At 56.2% G+C, this 15,349-nt stretch overlaps 1 protein-coding gene across 1 annotated transcript; it reads left to right on the forward strand.

The window, feature by feature from the left end:
• Positions 1–6,567: 6,567 nt before the first annotated feature.
• Positions 6,568–15,208, forward strand: DENND1C (DENN domain containing 1C). The gene is made up of 23 exons (XM_067734023.1): positions 6,568–6,663; positions 7,586–7,650; positions 7,736–7,779; positions 7,921–7,970; positions 8,336–8,455; positions 8,536–8,605; positions 8,776–8,856; positions 8,948–9,013; positions 9,102–9,155; positions 9,268–9,378; positions 10,132–10,232; positions 10,337–10,382; positions 10,507–10,608; positions 10,701–10,826; positions 11,711–11,815; positions 12,576–12,666; positions 12,767–12,807; positions 13,016–13,087; positions 13,703–13,747; positions 13,817–13,924; positions 14,104–14,171; positions 14,310–14,493; positions 14,594–15,208. Exons 1-23 carry the CDS (start codon positions 6,647–6,649, stop codon positions 15,206–15,208), a joined length of 2,382 nt encoding a protein of 793 aa, XP_067590124.1. The 5' UTR covers positions 6,568–6,646.
• The last annotated feature ends 141 nt before the right edge of the window (positions 15,209–15,349 follow it).

A 15,349-nucleotide genomic window follows, 5' to 3' on the forward strand; every position in this document is an offset into this window, starting at 1 on the left:
GTCCATGGTCCCATGGCTATGAAGTGGTGACCTGGTATTCAAACGCTGGCCGTTTACGTCTAGAACTCTGATTGCATTTTATCCGCCAGGGTTCAGTGCAGGGACCATTCTAGGCATATCAAGCAGAGAGGGATTGGATACAAGGATTTAGGAGCTTACAACATCGTTGGAGGGGCTGAGAGAGGGGGCTATAGGCCGGTGCTTAAACTTTAGTGTGCAAAGGAGTCAGCAGGACAGCTTTGAAAGAACGCAGCTTCCTGAGTTCCACCGTATAGTTTCTGATTCAATGGTGGGGGGGAGGGGGGGAGACTTTGCATTTTTAACGAGCTCCCAGATGATGCTGATTAACGCAGCCTGTGAGACCACCTTTTGAGCAGCCCTGGAATAAGTTGGAACAGCACCCTGGGAGCTGCTTCTCTGCACAGTGGAGATCAGGAGGCTGCCACCGGAACTGTTGAGTTCAGAAACGCTGCCCAACACCCACAAATCCACAGAGACAGGTCCGCTAGAGGGCTGAACAAAAATTAATTAAAGTGAAGTTAAAATAATTTTAAATAATTAAACACACACACAGAGTTCTGCCTCACTTCTACCTTCCAAATCTCTCCTGAGCGTTTCTCATTGGTAGAACCTAATCTGCATCCAGAACCAGAGCTGCAAAGAAGTCTGGGAAATGTAGTTCCCCCCTCCCCCAGCTTCTGGTACAGAGAAAGGCCAACAAGGAGAGAGAGAGAGAGAGAGAGAGAGAGAGAGAGGGAGAGAGAGGGAGAGAGAGGGAGAGAGAGGGAGAGCGAGGGAGAGCGAGGGAGAGCGAGGGAGAGAGAGGGAGAGAGAGGGAGAGAGAGGGAGAGAGAAGGAGGGATGCTGAGAGCCAATTAACTTTTTCCACCAGGCTCTTCGCTGGACCACCAGCCCCAGATGGGGCCCCAGCCCCCTCCCTGGGTCCCATTTCAGCCAGGAGGAAGGAGAAGCATGGGGAAGGCAACCTGCGAAATCCAGCCTGCAGCCACCGTCATCTCGGCAGGCCCAGCCCAGCACTGGGCGGTGGGGCAGAAAGACGACGAACTAGGCAGTGAACTTGGCTGTCTTTATGGTCCCAAACCTAATGTGGCCCCAGAAGAACTCCCTATTCTGCCCAACTAAATCCCCTTCGCCGAGAAACCGCACCTCCTGTGCGCTCAAATCCAGTGTCTGGAAGTCAGCCTGGACTCATTGTTTTCTGGGCCCGGCACATTCTTCTTATCTTTTGCTGAATCTGATACCGACCAGGGTTCTTGGCCTTCCCCAATCAACAGAAATTGACTGGAGCCCAGACAAGAAATTCAGGCAAGGCTTTATTGGGGCACCTGCAGCAGCAGCAGGGAGCGGGAACAAACATGAGTTTCCTTTGCTTGTTCACTTGCTGAGCAGGGGTGCAGGGGGGCGAGCTGGTTCTCTATATGGGGTGAGGGTAGTGGGGTGTGTCCAGGGGGTCGGGCCGGAGCGATGGCTTAGGGGGCTTGCCCATCCCTCTGGTGGTGTTGAGTGCACAGGGCATGCCCAGTACCTTGCTTTTGCTCCCAACACCCTGTTTTTGCTCCAGGCTTTTCAAAAGTGGCAGTTGGGTTTTCTTGGTCTCTTTGCATATTTTGGGTCCAGAATTTGCCCCAACTGCACATGTACTGAGTTATTTTTAGTCCCATATAGTTTCCTTGTATTTTGTTGCTCAAAGAGAGGTGTATCCAGGGCCAAGCACTGCAGCAAAGGTTCCCAGGTCCCAGCCTGTCTCAAGTCGAGTTGTCTCTGTCTCCAAAATGTAACCTGGGGACTTCCCTGGTGGTCCGGTGGTAAAGAATCCGCCTTCCAATGCAGGGGACGCAGGTTCAATCCCTCGTAAGGGAACTAAGATCCCACATACCACAGGGCAACTAAGCCCGCACGCCACAACAATTGAGCTCGCGCACCTCAACAAGAGACCCTGCGTTCCGCAAACTGCAGAGCCCACGTGCCCTGGAGCCTACGTGCCACAACTAGAGAGAAGCTCGTGCGCCACAAGGAAGAGCCTGTGCACAGCAACCAAAGATCCCACGTGCCCGCAACTAAGACCCTATACAGCCAAAACTAAATTAAATAAATAAATAAATAATAAAATAAATCTTAAAAAAAAAATCTATCCTGAATTTGACCCCCTCCTCTCCAGCCGTCTATACTCTGGTCTAAGTCACCATTGTTGTTCACCCAGGCAATTCCCCCTCATCACTTCCCTGGGCTCCCTGCTGCCACCCCTGCCCTCTGCAGTGTGCAGCGTCCTCCTACAGCAGCCAGAGAGGCACCTTTATATGCAAATCACAACCCTCCCTCCCGCAGTTCCCATGCTACTCAGACTGAAACCTAAACTTCTCACCTTGGTCTCCACTCGCTGATGACTGATGATGACAACCTCATCCCCCTCCCCTTCCCTCCCTAAGCTGAAACTACTGTGGCCTTTATGCGCTTGATCATATCAAGTTCAATCCAACCTCAGGGCCTTTGCACATGCCGTTCCTGCTCCTTCTTTCCCCCCCGAGGTGCACCTGACCGGCCCCTTCTCCTCCACAGATTTCAGTTCAAAGGACACCGCCTCAGAACAGCCTTCCCTGGCAGCTCTAAATTGTATCCAGTCACTCTGCCTCTTTTATCTTGTTCCGTTTCCCTGAGAGCACCTACCAGTAACTCAAATTATCTCGTCTATTTGTAGATTTGTTTCTTTTATCTGTCCCCTGCCCTACCCACTGGAATGTAAGCTTCAAGGAAACTTAACTACCTTGCTCACCACGTGCGTAGAACAGTTTATACCACACAGATACTCAGTAATTCTTTGCTGAATGAACGAGCAAGTGAATCCACGTGTTGTGAGGTGTATTGTTTTCCTCTTTTTTTTTTTTTGCGGTATGCGGACCTCTCACTGTCGTGGCCTCTCCCGTTGCAGAGCACAGGCTCTGGATGCGCAGGCTCAGCGGCCATGGCTCACAGGCCCAGCTGCTCCGCGGCATGTGGGATCTTCCCGGACCGGGGCACGAACCCGTGTCCCCTGCATCGGCAGGTGGACTCTCAACCACTGCACCACCAGGGAAGCCCTTTTTTTTTTAATAAAGATGTATGAAGTTTATTTATTTATTTATTTATTTATTTATTTATTTATTTATCGTCTGTGTGGTGAGGCTTGTGGGATCTTAGCTCCCTGACCAGGGATCGAACCCAGGCCCTTGGCAGTGAAAGCGTGGAGTCCCAACCACTGGACCGCCAGGGAAGTCCCTGTTTTCCTCCTCTTAAAGTGAGAAAACATGGGAATTCCCTGGCGGTCCAGTGATTAGGACTCCTAGTTTTCACTGCTGGGGGCCCGGGTTCAATCCTTGGTTGAGGAACTAAGATCCCACAAGCCACGCGGTGTGGCCAAAAAATTTAAAACATAAAAAATAAAATTTTTTTAACTATAGCAAGAAAACAAAGACACAGGGAGGTGGAGGGTGGTTTCTAAGACGGCCCTCCATGATGCCCGTCTTCCCCCATTCATGTGCTTGTGTGATTCCCTCCCGTTGAGCATGGGCTGGACCTGAAGGTTGCTTCTGACCAACAGATGTAATATGGCACCAATGTGGCAAAGGCAATGGGATGCTACTTCCAAGCCTGTGTTACAAAAACCTGTGACTTCTGTCTTGCTGAGCTCTCTATTGACTTCTCAGCTTGCTTGCTAGGGGGAAGCAAGAAGCAGGTTGGTAAGGTCCACATGGCAAAAACTGAGGGTAACCTCTGACCAACAGCCAGCAAGGAGCTGAGGTCCTCTGTCCACAATAAAATGAATCCTGCCAACGGCCACATCGTGAGCTTGGAAGTAGATCCTTTTTCAGTTGAGCCGTCAGATGAGACCACAGCCCAATGGACACCTTATTACAGCTGAGAGACCCTGCAGCACAGGATCCGACTAAGCTGTGTCCAGGATCCCAGCCCCCAGGGAAACTGTCAGATAATAAATGTGTGTTCTTTTAAGCCACTAACTTTAGGGTGATAGGTCACACAGCAATAGATAACTAATACAGAGAGGTCAAATGACTTGCCTAAGGTCACACAGACATTAAAGACCTAAGTCAGGTCTTGAACCCAAGTCTCTCTGACTCCAAAATCATTCTCTAACCACTTCACTGACCCATCTCCCATAATCATACAGAGAACATATCAAAAGCTCCATTCAGGCTTGACCACATACTAAATATTTCATGTGAATTCTCTCATTGAACCCTCACAGGATCTCTGAGGCAGGCACCATACTTACTTGTTATAGATGCAGAAACAGGGGGACTTCCCTGGTGGTCCAGTGGTTAAGACTCCACACTTGCACTGCAGGGGGCTCAGGTTCAACCCCTGGTTGGGGAACTAAGATCCCGCATGCTGCGCAGTACAGCCAAAAAGAAAAAAAAGATGCAGAAACAGGGACAGAGAGGGTCCCACTTTCACTCAGGGATGTGAACTCTTCCTTTATCCTCATCCCATGGGTTTGCCATTGGATTGAATTGGAGTAAATTTCAGAAATGAAGAAGGATTGGGGATATCTCCGCAAATGCTGTGCCTGACTTAGCCCATTCAGGCTGCTAACAGAATACCATAGACTGGGTGGCTTATGAACAACAGACGTTTATTTCTCACGGCTCTGGAAGCTGGAATTTCAAGATCAAGGCACCAGAAGATTTGGTACCTGGTGAGAGCCTGCTTCCTGGTTCATAGATGGCCATCTTCTTGCTGTGTCCTCCCATGGTGGAAAGATGAGGGAATCTCTCTGACGTCTCCTTTATGAGGACACTAATCCCATTCATGGCCTTCACCCTCATGATGTAATGATGTTCCAAAGACCCCCACCTCCTAATACCATGACCTTGGGGGTTAAGATATAGCACCGGGAGTTCCCTGGTGGTCCAGTGGTTAGGACTCTGCACCTGGACTGCCGTAGTCCCAGGTTCAATCACTGGTTGGGGAACTAAGATCCTGCAACCTCCTCAGTGCAGCCCAAAAAATAAAAAAAATTTTAAAAAGACTTAGCATGTAAATTCGGGGGTGGGGGAGGAACACAAACATTCATTCTATAGCAAGGCCCAAGAGCATGAGAAGGGGAGAAGGATGCCCCGGGTACTCTGCACCCCTGATCCCCAGCCCTGTCTGAGATCCAGCTCCCCTTGGAGAGAAAGGTGGCACCGAGCTGTGTTCAGCCTCATGCACCTATGTCTTGGCTGGAGGGTTTGGAGGTGTGTGTGTGTGTGTGTGTGTGTTCACATGCTGGTGCATCTGCTCACCTCTTCCTCCTCAGCATGAAAATGCCCTCGCACCCACAGTCATGTGGACATGCACAGAATGAGAATCCCCAGTCATCCACATCTTCACTCAGCCTGATGGACTAGACACAAATTCCTAGGCACACAGACACGGCGTTCACCCCCAGATACCCCAGGACGTGGCAGGCCACATGTGGACTCATGCAGATGCATGCCTATATCCGCACAGATATTCTCAGTATCTTGCAGGAGACCGAGGAGTCTTGCAGACTCCTCTGCATTTTGACTCTCTGAGTCTGTCTGTGGGATTTTACGTGTAGGTACAGGACCGTGAGTACCTGTGTTGCATCCCGCCTTTGTGCCTGTGAGTGTGTCTACGTATCTTTGTTTTTCAACATGACATCTGTCTGCCTGGCTGTCTGTCTGTTTCTAGGTCTGCAACATTGCTTGGATTTGTCTGGCTGTGTACCTCTCTCTGTGTTGTGACTATGTCTGGCCGTGAATCTGACTTGTGGCTGGGCCCTGACTGCGTCTGTCCCTTTGTTACTGCTCTACGTCTGTGCTCTATGCGTCTCTGTCTGTTGTCTGGGTCTGCTTCTCTGTTATTCCATTTGCATTGACAGCCGTGGTCCCTGCAAGTGTATCTGCTGTCTCTGGCTGGAACTGATTGCTGGCTGTACCTGTGTGTTATCTCCCTGCGCCTATCATCTGGATGGACAAGGACTTCTTTATGTGTGTGCTGTCCCGCTGTACTTGTTGGTTTGTGTCTGTGACTTTGTGTTGCCTGTATAACTTGGTAGGTCTCCGTGTCTGTCCGCTGTCTGTGACTGTTCTGGCCTGTTTGTGTTGGTCACTCCCTGGCCCTGTGTGTGCTGTCTGTTTGTCTGTGCCTGTGTTCTGTCTGCTGTCTGTCTACCTTCCTCGTGCCTCCGTGTCCACTCTTCAGCCTGGCTCCCTCTGGTGGTCCTGGGGGGAATGACCAGCGCAGAGGGATCAAAGGAAAAAGAGTTGAGGGAAGAGGAAGCATTTTAGGCAAACTGTGAGTCCTTGGCTGCCACGGAGAAGGGAAGGCTTGGGTGTGATGGCAGAAACCAGATGCAACCCTCCTGGCAGGATGGGGCTGGGGGTCTGGCCTCTGAGCTTGCACACCTCTTGCCCACCCATCCTGTAGAAGTCTAGAAGGCGGGACGCCTGGGTCTCTCACAGTGGGTGGGGGCAGGGGCCTTCCTCTGGGGACGTCACCCGTTAAACTTCCTCTCTCAGCCACACAGGAAGCTGAGCCGGCTCAGGGCCCAGCCCTGAGAAAGCACAGGCCCCCCCCAGCGCCCCTGAGGAAAGGGCCCCGCCGGGCCAGCCCTTCAGGGACCATGGGATCCACAGCTGAGTAAGAGCTGCCCCCTCTCCCATCTTCTGGACCAAGATTCCCAGACTGGGCCTGGGCTGGGGCCAAGGAGAATGAGGCTGGGGCAGGCCCGGGAGGGACCGCGAGCCACAGGGGCAGGTGGCTGGAATTAGGGGAGGACACTCAGCTGGCCTACAGTATGGACCCTGCTCTCAGGCACACTCGGGCCACTCTGGGACCTTCCAATCTCTCTCTCTCTCTCTCTTTCTCTCTCTCTCTCTCTCCTGCTCTCCGCTGGCTCTGTATGACTAAGTTTGTAACTCCTGAGCCTGTGCCTTTTGATGTATCTCAGGGATGGGGAGCCTGGCTTCCGGGGTCAGCGAGGGGGAGGGGCGTGCTCTGTGTGTCCATGTGCAGGAGTGATTGATTGTGTGGGACTTGTGTCAGCGTGAGGATGAAGCTCAGTGTGAGGGGGGTCCCAATCTCAGGGACAATGTGTGTGCACTCACTCCCCGTTCTCTTCCTCTGTCTCTCTCCCTGAGCCCAAGTCCCGACATCCTCTGCAAGATGGATAGAGGGTTGGGGGCCAGGGCAGCAAGGCAGAGATTGCAGGGTTCCCGGAAGGACCAGGGCACGCTGCCCTCTTTCCTCTGATAAGAACTCTGAGGGCTCCAGGGCCCCATGAAGTCGCGTACACAGAGACACTTGGGCAGGGCCTCGCACATATACCCAGGGACCCTCAGGGCCACCCAAGAAAATGGGGATGTCATTCAGCCTCACACTGGCTCAGCCACACATATGCACAGTCCTACCTGACACATGCCCTGGACAGTCTCATCCTTTCAGGCAGACACAGAATTGCAGACACACAGACACACACACACACACACACACAATCACAGAATTGCAGACACACACACAGAAGCAAATCCCTGGACACACTGAACCCTTTCCTGCCCTGCAGAAGGGGTCTCCCTGCCCTGTTTGACTGGTTCTTCGAAGCGGCCTACCCTCCCTCCCTGCAAGAGGGTGAGTCAGGGGCATCCTTGGGGATGGGGGTCGAGATGGAGGGTGGGCCCGGGACCCTGAGCTTAGGAGCCTGCTCTCTGTGCAGATCCCCCCATCCTGCGGCAGTTCCCCCCAGACTTCCGGGACCAGGTATGCAGGCTGGCTCCTTGCTCCCCAGGGGCCAGGGCCTGTCCCCCTGGGGGAGGGGACCCTATGTCTCAGACCACTGGGAGCTTAGGGGTGGAGCCCAACCTGAGTGGCCAAGCAGTGTGTGCTTCTCTCCACCCCCAGGAGGCTATGCAGATGGTGCCCAAATTCTGCTTCCCCTTTGATGTGGAAAGGTATGGAAGGAAGCAGACACCCAAGGACCCAGGGACCCAGACCTCCCACGGACCGCCAGGATTCAAACACCCAGAGACTCAGACAACAGAGGTCATATACCCAGGGCCCCTGAGATTCAGAGACCCAGGGACTCAGAAACCGGGGGACCCTGACAAATAGCGACCTATACACCAAGGGACTCATTTACCCAGGGTCTCAGGGAACCAGGGCCTCAGAAAACCGGAGACGCTGACAACTAGGGACCTATACACCCAGGGCCCCAGACTGGTGGACGCAGTACTAGGAGCACTGTCAGGGGCATGAAGGGGAGGGGGGTTCACGGGGGTGGGATGCCCAGGTCTCTGAGAGCTTTTCCTGCCCCCAGGGAGCCCCCCAGCACCGCCGTACAGCATTTCACCTTTGCCCTCACGGACCTGACCGGCACCCGCAGATTTGGTTTCTCCCGCCTCCGGGCTGGTGCCCACAGCTGTCTCTGCATCCTCAGGTGTGGGATATGGGGGTCTGCGCCGGGGGAAGGGCCTCTGCCTACAGGCACTGCATGAAAACTGTGTCCACTCTCCGCAGCCACCTGCCTTGGTTTGAAGTGTTCTACAAACTGCTGAACACAGTGGGGGACCTCCTGGCACAGGATCAAGTGAGACCAGCTCTCCCTGTCATTCCCCGTCCCACCTCCACCAAGGCCCCAGCATGGCTCTGAATTCCCAGGCCCGACCGAGCCCCTTTGGCTCCAGACCACCCAGCCTGAGTCAAGACCCTCAGAGTCCCCAACCCGCATTCTGGCTCAGGCATCCCACCCCTACCCAGGTCTCAGAGGTCAACGAACTTCTTCTACATCTGCTGCAGCAGCCCCTTCCCGGGACCCAGGACTCAGTGGGGCTGGAGCTGGTGAGTACCCCCTCCCCCTTGGGCGTTGGACCTCAGGTGGCTGGAGAGGCTGCACCCCGGCCCTGAGGACCACACACCACATCTCCTCCAGGGCAGCGGAGTGATGATCTCCAGTGCGCAAGGCATCCCGTCCCCTGGCCCCGGGAAGAGCATGCCGGTGAGCAGAGCTGGAGACACTGGAAGGTCGGGCACCCACGTGAGGCTAACCCCTTGACTGATCCGTCCCCCTATTAATCCCCCGCCAGCTTTCCTGCTTCGTGGCCCCCGACTCCGGCCGCCTGCCATCCATTCCTGAGAACGTGAGCGGAGACCTGAGAGGGCACTCTGGGAGGGGGGAAGAGGTCCGGAAACCCGGAGAGGGCTCTCAGATCCTGTGGCCCCTCGCGTCCAGCGTGCCTCTCTGTTCTTCAGAGGAACCTAACGGAGCTGGTGGTGGCGGTGACCGACGACAACATCGTGGGGCTATTCGCTGCGCTCCTGGCAGAGCGAAGGGTCCTGCTCACCTCCAGAAAGCTGAGCACCGTGAGGCGGGACCGCCGGGCCGGGGAGGGGCCGAGGCCTGGCTTGGCCCCTGGGGGCGGGACCATCGGGACGGGTTCTTAGCTCTAACCCCACTGGGCGAGACCCGAGGGCAAAGTCCTGGCTCAGCCCCTTTGAGGGTCAGGGTTGAGTTGAAACCTGGCTCCACCTTTATGGGGGAAATCAGAGCGGGCTGCGCTGTACCCCCTCCCCCGGCTTCAGGAGCGCTGAGTCCAGGCTCCACCCACTATGGGCCAGAACAAGACTGGCTCCGCCCCTCTGGAGGGTGAGATCAGAGAGGGCTAAATTCTAGCTCCGCCCCTAGGGGAGAAGGACGGGGTAGGTGTGGAGCTAGCATTCAGCCTCTATCCCCTAGGGGTGAGACTTGGGGGGGGGGGGACTGAATTCTAGCTCCGCCTCTCTAGGGGTGGGGTCCGTGGGCTGAGTCTCTGTCCTACCCCTAAGGAGAGAGATTCTGGAGGGTTGAATATTAGCTTCCACCCCTAGAGAGAGGGACTAGCACGTGCTGAGTCCTGGCACCACCAGTTCCAAGCACTGTAATTTGCGGAATTCTTGGCCTTCACAAGAAAGGGGTTTGAGTTTTCACCTCTTACCCAGTAGCGGGTGGGGAAGGGAGGTGGAGGGAGACACGGGACTGGGGACACGGGATATGAAGCCGGGAGAGCCACCGTCCAGAGAGGGTCCTTGAAGCTGGGGGTCCAGGCCCTGACTCCACGGTCCCCCACCCGTCCCCAGCTGACTTCATGTGTCCACGCGTCCTGCGCTCTCCTGTACCCCATGCGCTGGGAGCACGTGCTGATCCCCACGCTGCCGCCGCATCTGCTGGACTACTGCTGGTGAGGGGCAGGGGCTGGAGAGGGGCAGGGCTTCGGGAAGAGGCCTAGGGTCCTGGGCACCCGGGGGCGGCGCCTGCATGACCGGCCCCCTCGGTCTTCCGCAGCGCGCCCATGCCCTACCTCATCGGAGTGCACGCCAGTCTCGCCGAGGTAAGTGGGAACGGACCTGGATGGCAGGGTTGGGTGGAGTGCCCCCCTGCACCCCCAGGTATCCTCCCCTGTCGGGGATCCTCGGGCTCTGAGCGGCCATCGCCACTCCAACTCCCTAACACAGAGAGTGCGGGAGAAAGCTCTGGAGGACGTCGTGATGATGAACGTGGACTCCAATACCTTGGAGACGCCCTTCGACGACGTGCAGGCACTGCCCCCAGATGTGGTCAGTGACACCCCCTTCCACCCTCCTGCCACATCCGGGAGACGAGGCTCCGCAGCCGCCTGCTCAGCGCTGCCTACCCCCTTGTCCTCCAGGTGTCTCTGCTGAGGCTGCGGCTAAGGAAGGTCGCGCTGGCCCCCGGGGAAGGGGTGTCCCGTCTCTTCCTCAAAGCCCAGGCCCTGCTCTTCGGGGGGTACCGCGATGCGCTAGTCTGCGGCCCGGTGAGCTTCGGGGACGCAGAGGGAGAGACCCCGTGGGTCCCTGAAGGATTCAGAATAAGAATACCTAGCGTTTATGGAGTGCTTACTCTGTGCCTCTGTTTGCTCATCTGTAAAATGGGATCCCAACAGTACCCACCCAAAAGGGTCGCGTGAGTCTGTAAATGGACATAAGCAAAATGCTCGGTTACTGCCTGGCACATCACAATGGATAAATGATAGGTTTTACCGCTGCGATTATTATTTCACTTAATGCTCACAACAGTATTATGAGACGGATACTCTTATGGTCCCATTCTACATATGAGGAAACCAAGGCTTGGAAGCCCCACAGCGGGTGAGTTTTGAAGCCAGGACTCTGATCTGCTGACTTTCAACCCTGACATCCCCTCCTCCCCAGTTTTTCACAACTATTCTATAAAAACATGGTCAGGGAGTTCTATTATCTGAGAATCTGATGTTGCTTTCGACTCTGCCCTGAACACAGCCGGAAGCTGTCCATTTCTCCCCCTCCTCTGTCTCCACCACGGCCTGGTCCCCATTGTTGTTTGCCTGGATCAGCGCGCTCGCCCGTCACCATGAGTCCCCTCTCGCGGGCTCCCACCCTCCGCGCTCCGCAGTCTGACCTCCGTGCAGCCGCCAGAGGTCACCTGGGAGCGTCTGAGTCAGGCCCCGCCCCCTCCTCTGCCCACCGCCTTCCCAGGGCTCCCACCTCCCTCGGGGTAAAAGCCCAAGTCCTCCCTGCAGCCCACGAGGCCCTGCACGACATCAGCCACACAGAGGCGCTCCATCAATGTTTGCTACACAGATGTAAGGTAGAATATGGGAAGCAGAATAAGGGATCCTGGAGAGCCGCGGGGAGCTTAGAATCCGAGTCCTTCTTCCAGGGCCAGCCTGTAACCTTCAGTGAAGAAGCCTTCCTGGCCCAGAAACCCGGGGCGCCGCTGCAGGCCTTCCACCGGCGGGCTGTGCACCTGCAGCTGTTCAAACAGGTGCGCCAGAATCCGGAGGGCGGGGCTGGGGCCGGAGGGGCGAGGCTAGGGGCGCAGACGCCCGGATCCCGGAGGCCGAAGCCGGGGCTGGAGGGGCGGACGCCTGGACCCAGTGCGCGGGGCGAGAGTTGGCCCGGCCGGATCCCCCACTCCAGGGTCTCCGGGGTGGGAGAGACAGGACTGAACTCTTGGGTCCATAAAAATGGGAGCCCCTGACCTGAGTTCCCAGGGATAAGATCTACCTCTAGGTCCATGAGGAGGTTGGGATGGAACGAAATTATTGAGTCCCTAAGGCGGGAACCTCCTGGGTCGAGAGTGGAGGGAGAGGAGGCTGGACTCTTGGATTCTAGGGATGTAGCGGGGGAGGTGGAACCGGACTCCTGGGTTCTTGGAAGAACGTGGGATGAACTTCAGGGTCCTTCAGTGCGGGCTGGCTTCCAGGGTCCCTGGAGGTGGGGTCGACCTCCTCCAAGGTCACTGAGAGGATGGGGGCCTGTCTGGAGTGGCAGAGTCCTACTCCTCCGACCCTGAGAGGAGCAAGGTCTGGTCCCTGAAGACAGATCTTGACTTGGGGTGGGGACGGGCCGGGAGACGGTGGACCTCTGGCTTCCTGAGGTGGGCTCCAGACTCCTGGGACCTAAGGTTGGGTTTCTGGAGGGGCCGGGGATGGCTTCTACGTCTCGAGGGCGAGCGGATCCCCAGTCCTCGCATTCAGATGTTTGGGGTAGCCTGATTCTCTGACCCTTTGCCCCACCCCCAGTTCATCGAAGGCCGACTGGAGAAGCTGAACACGGGAGAAGGCTTCTCAGACCTCTTTGAGCAGGAGATCACCTGTAGCGGGGCTTCCTCAGGTGAGCTCTGCACCTGGCACCCCCCCACACACACACACACCTGTGGCCCAGTCTGAGCCTGCCCACCCTGGCAATGCTCTCTCCTCTCTCCTCTCTCCAGGGACCCTTCGCTCCTACCAGCTCTGGGCAGACAACCTAAAGGTAGTAACACCGAACACTTTAGTGTTTATTGTGGGATTAAATCAAACCTACCACCGTCCCTACTATGCTCATTTATAGATAGAGGTGAAGAAATCAAGACTCAGAGAGGGAGAGGGGATTCTCCAGTGACACACAGCCCGGGTGGGCAGGTGGGGTCTGGGATAACCCCACGTGCCCAAGCCTCTCTTCCTCGGCTTTCTCTCCCCAGAAAGGTGGTGGTGCCCTCCTGCATTCCGTCAAGGCCAAGACCCAACCAGCCGTCAGAAACATGTACCGCTCGGTGAGGCTGGGCTGGACAGGCCACTTACCAGGGTGACAAAGGCAGAGGACGGTTTAACCCCACGTTTAGAGCACACACAATTTATCAGAACTAAACCAGCAGTTAAATCATTTACCATGTTTCCTACTTTTATTTTCCATTGACTGTGTTCATTCATTTTTGTCGCATCAGGTCTTTCCTATTTAAAAATGACAACCAAGCTTCTTTGGCAAACATCTTTTGTCCTGAGACACCACAATCCCAGCTTCTGCCCTTGTGGTTGGTTTTTCTCCCAAGCCCCAAATTTTCCTGGGACCAACTTCCACAGCTCGCAATCGTCTGCTGGATTTTATTCTTTGCTTGGCTTTTGAACACTGACTCACTTTTACGACGTTCTGGCTTTGCCATTCCCTGTTTCATTTGGGGGTTATCTCCTCCAGTGACATTCCTTCTGTGTTAGTCAAAGGGGCAAGTTGGTATTGACTTCTTAGGGGGTACCGGGGGAACCTGAATATATTTTGAGACACACATGAGCAGATGGCAAGACAAAAGTGTCTTCGCGGATGGAGGGCTGAGCTCTCAAATGTCCAGGGTCAGATCGCTCTGGATTCTCAGTCTCTTTCGGCTCCTCCGTAGGCGAAGAGTGGCTTGAAGGGTGTGCAGAGCCTTCTGACGTACAAGGTAAAGCCGGTAGCCAACGCCGCGGGGCAGCGGGGGGAGGGGCTCCTGGTTCACCCACCCTCTTCCTAGGATGGGGACTCTGGCCTGCAGAGGGGGGGCTCCCTGAGGGCCCCTTCCCTCACCAGCCGCTCAGATTGCCTGCAGCAGCGCTTGCCTATCACCCAGCACTTTGGACAGGTAAGAGCCCCGCCCCCGTGCCCACGCATGTACCTGGACTTATCATCAAGCGCTTCTCCCATCCCGTCTCCAGCCAGACATCTCGACTACCCCCAAAATGGGGCGCCCACTCCCCCCTTCACGGAACCCCCTGATTCTGTAGCTCCTGAGGCCCCAGCCCCCAAATCTATCCTTTGCAGAACCGGCCCCTTCGCCCCAGCAGGAGACTCCAGCGGGAAGAGAGACCTTCTGAGTCCCTGAGGGAGGAGTAAGACTCCAAGGCAGAGGGAGGGAGCAATGTTGGAAGTGGGGGGCCGGGACTCCTGGGGAAGTGGGCCCCAAAACTCCAGACCCTTCAGAGCAGCTGGTCTGGGGCAGATATCTGAGGCTGCCCATCCTCACCCAGGACACCCTCTCTGAGCCCCGAGGATGCCCAGGGACCGTTGGCAGAGGAAGCTCTGGATGGCAGCTTCCTTGGGTCCGGAGAAGAACTGGATTTGCTGAGCGAGATTCTGGATAGTCTGAGCGTGACGGCCACCCAGAACAGCAGCCTGCGGCCAAGCCAGAGTTTGGACTGCTGCCACAGCCTGGTGAGAGCCCCCCCAGCCCTCCCCCATTTGCTCATCCAACCTGCCGGCCCCTCCTTCATTTAAAGGCCAGCAACGCGCCCATCTCCCCATCCCCACCCAGCCCGACATACCAGGGAGATGGAGATGGCAAGCGGATGACGAGAAACCACCAGGGCCCCAGCCCCTGTCCCTTTCTGTCGGCCTGCCGCCTCTGCACACCCCCCAGCCTTCAGATGCCACGAGCGCCTCGGAGCACCCCACTTCCCAGCTGCCCTCAGAGGCCAGCCCAGAAATCATTTCTCCGTCCCAGTCTTCGACAGCTTCTGCAGACCCAAGCAGCAAAGGGGACCCCAGCTCCTCTCTCACAGAGCCCCAGCCTCTACGCCTCTCCCCTCCCCACGAGGCAACCCAGGATCCCACAGCCCAGGAGAGTCCCTGCTCCCAGCTCTCCACAGCACCCAGCCCTCGAGAAAGCCCCCCACTTCTGACCCCCACAAAGCCCAACTCGGATATTACCTGGACATCCCAAGTCCTTGATTCTTTCTCGGATCCCGGTTCCCCAGAGAACCCCAGAGCCCAGCCTTCGGAAGTCCTGCTCCCAGAGCGCACGCACCTCCAGCCCCACGAGGAGCCGGGAGCGCCCAGGTCCCCTGATCCTCCTGCTGGGAACTGGCGGGGGCTCCAGGCCAGGAGCCAGCCCAGGGTTGCTGAGCTTAAAAAGTGTTTTGAAGGTTAAGCATCAGGGATCTGGAGGAGACTCTGGCCCCTCAATAAAGCTGCAAGAGCCCAAAGCTTGCTTTTCCTGGTGGGTTTACCTGGGAGCCCTGTTTCTGCTCAGACACCCACCCCGCTCCCCACCTTCCCTCCCAAAGCAGCC

Source organism: Pseudorca crassidens, chromosome 3 (assembly GCF_039906515.1).
Source record: "Pseudorca crassidens isolate mPseCra1 chromosome 3, mPseCra1.hap1, whole genome shotgun sequence".
NCBI lineage: Eukaryota > Metazoa > Chordata > Mammalia > Artiodactyla > Delphinidae > Pseudorca > Pseudorca crassidens.

Coding starts and splice junctions, on each gene's coding strand:
- DENND1C (XM_067734023.1), top strand. Junction 7,780..7,920: donor CCCCAGACTTCCGGGACCAG/GTATGCAGGCTG, acceptor CTCCACCCCCAG/GAGGCTATGCAGATGGTGCC. Junction 8,857..8,947: donor ACTCAGTGGGGCTGGAGCTG/GTGAGTACCCCC, acceptor CATCTCCTCCAG/GGCAGCGGAGTGATGATCTC.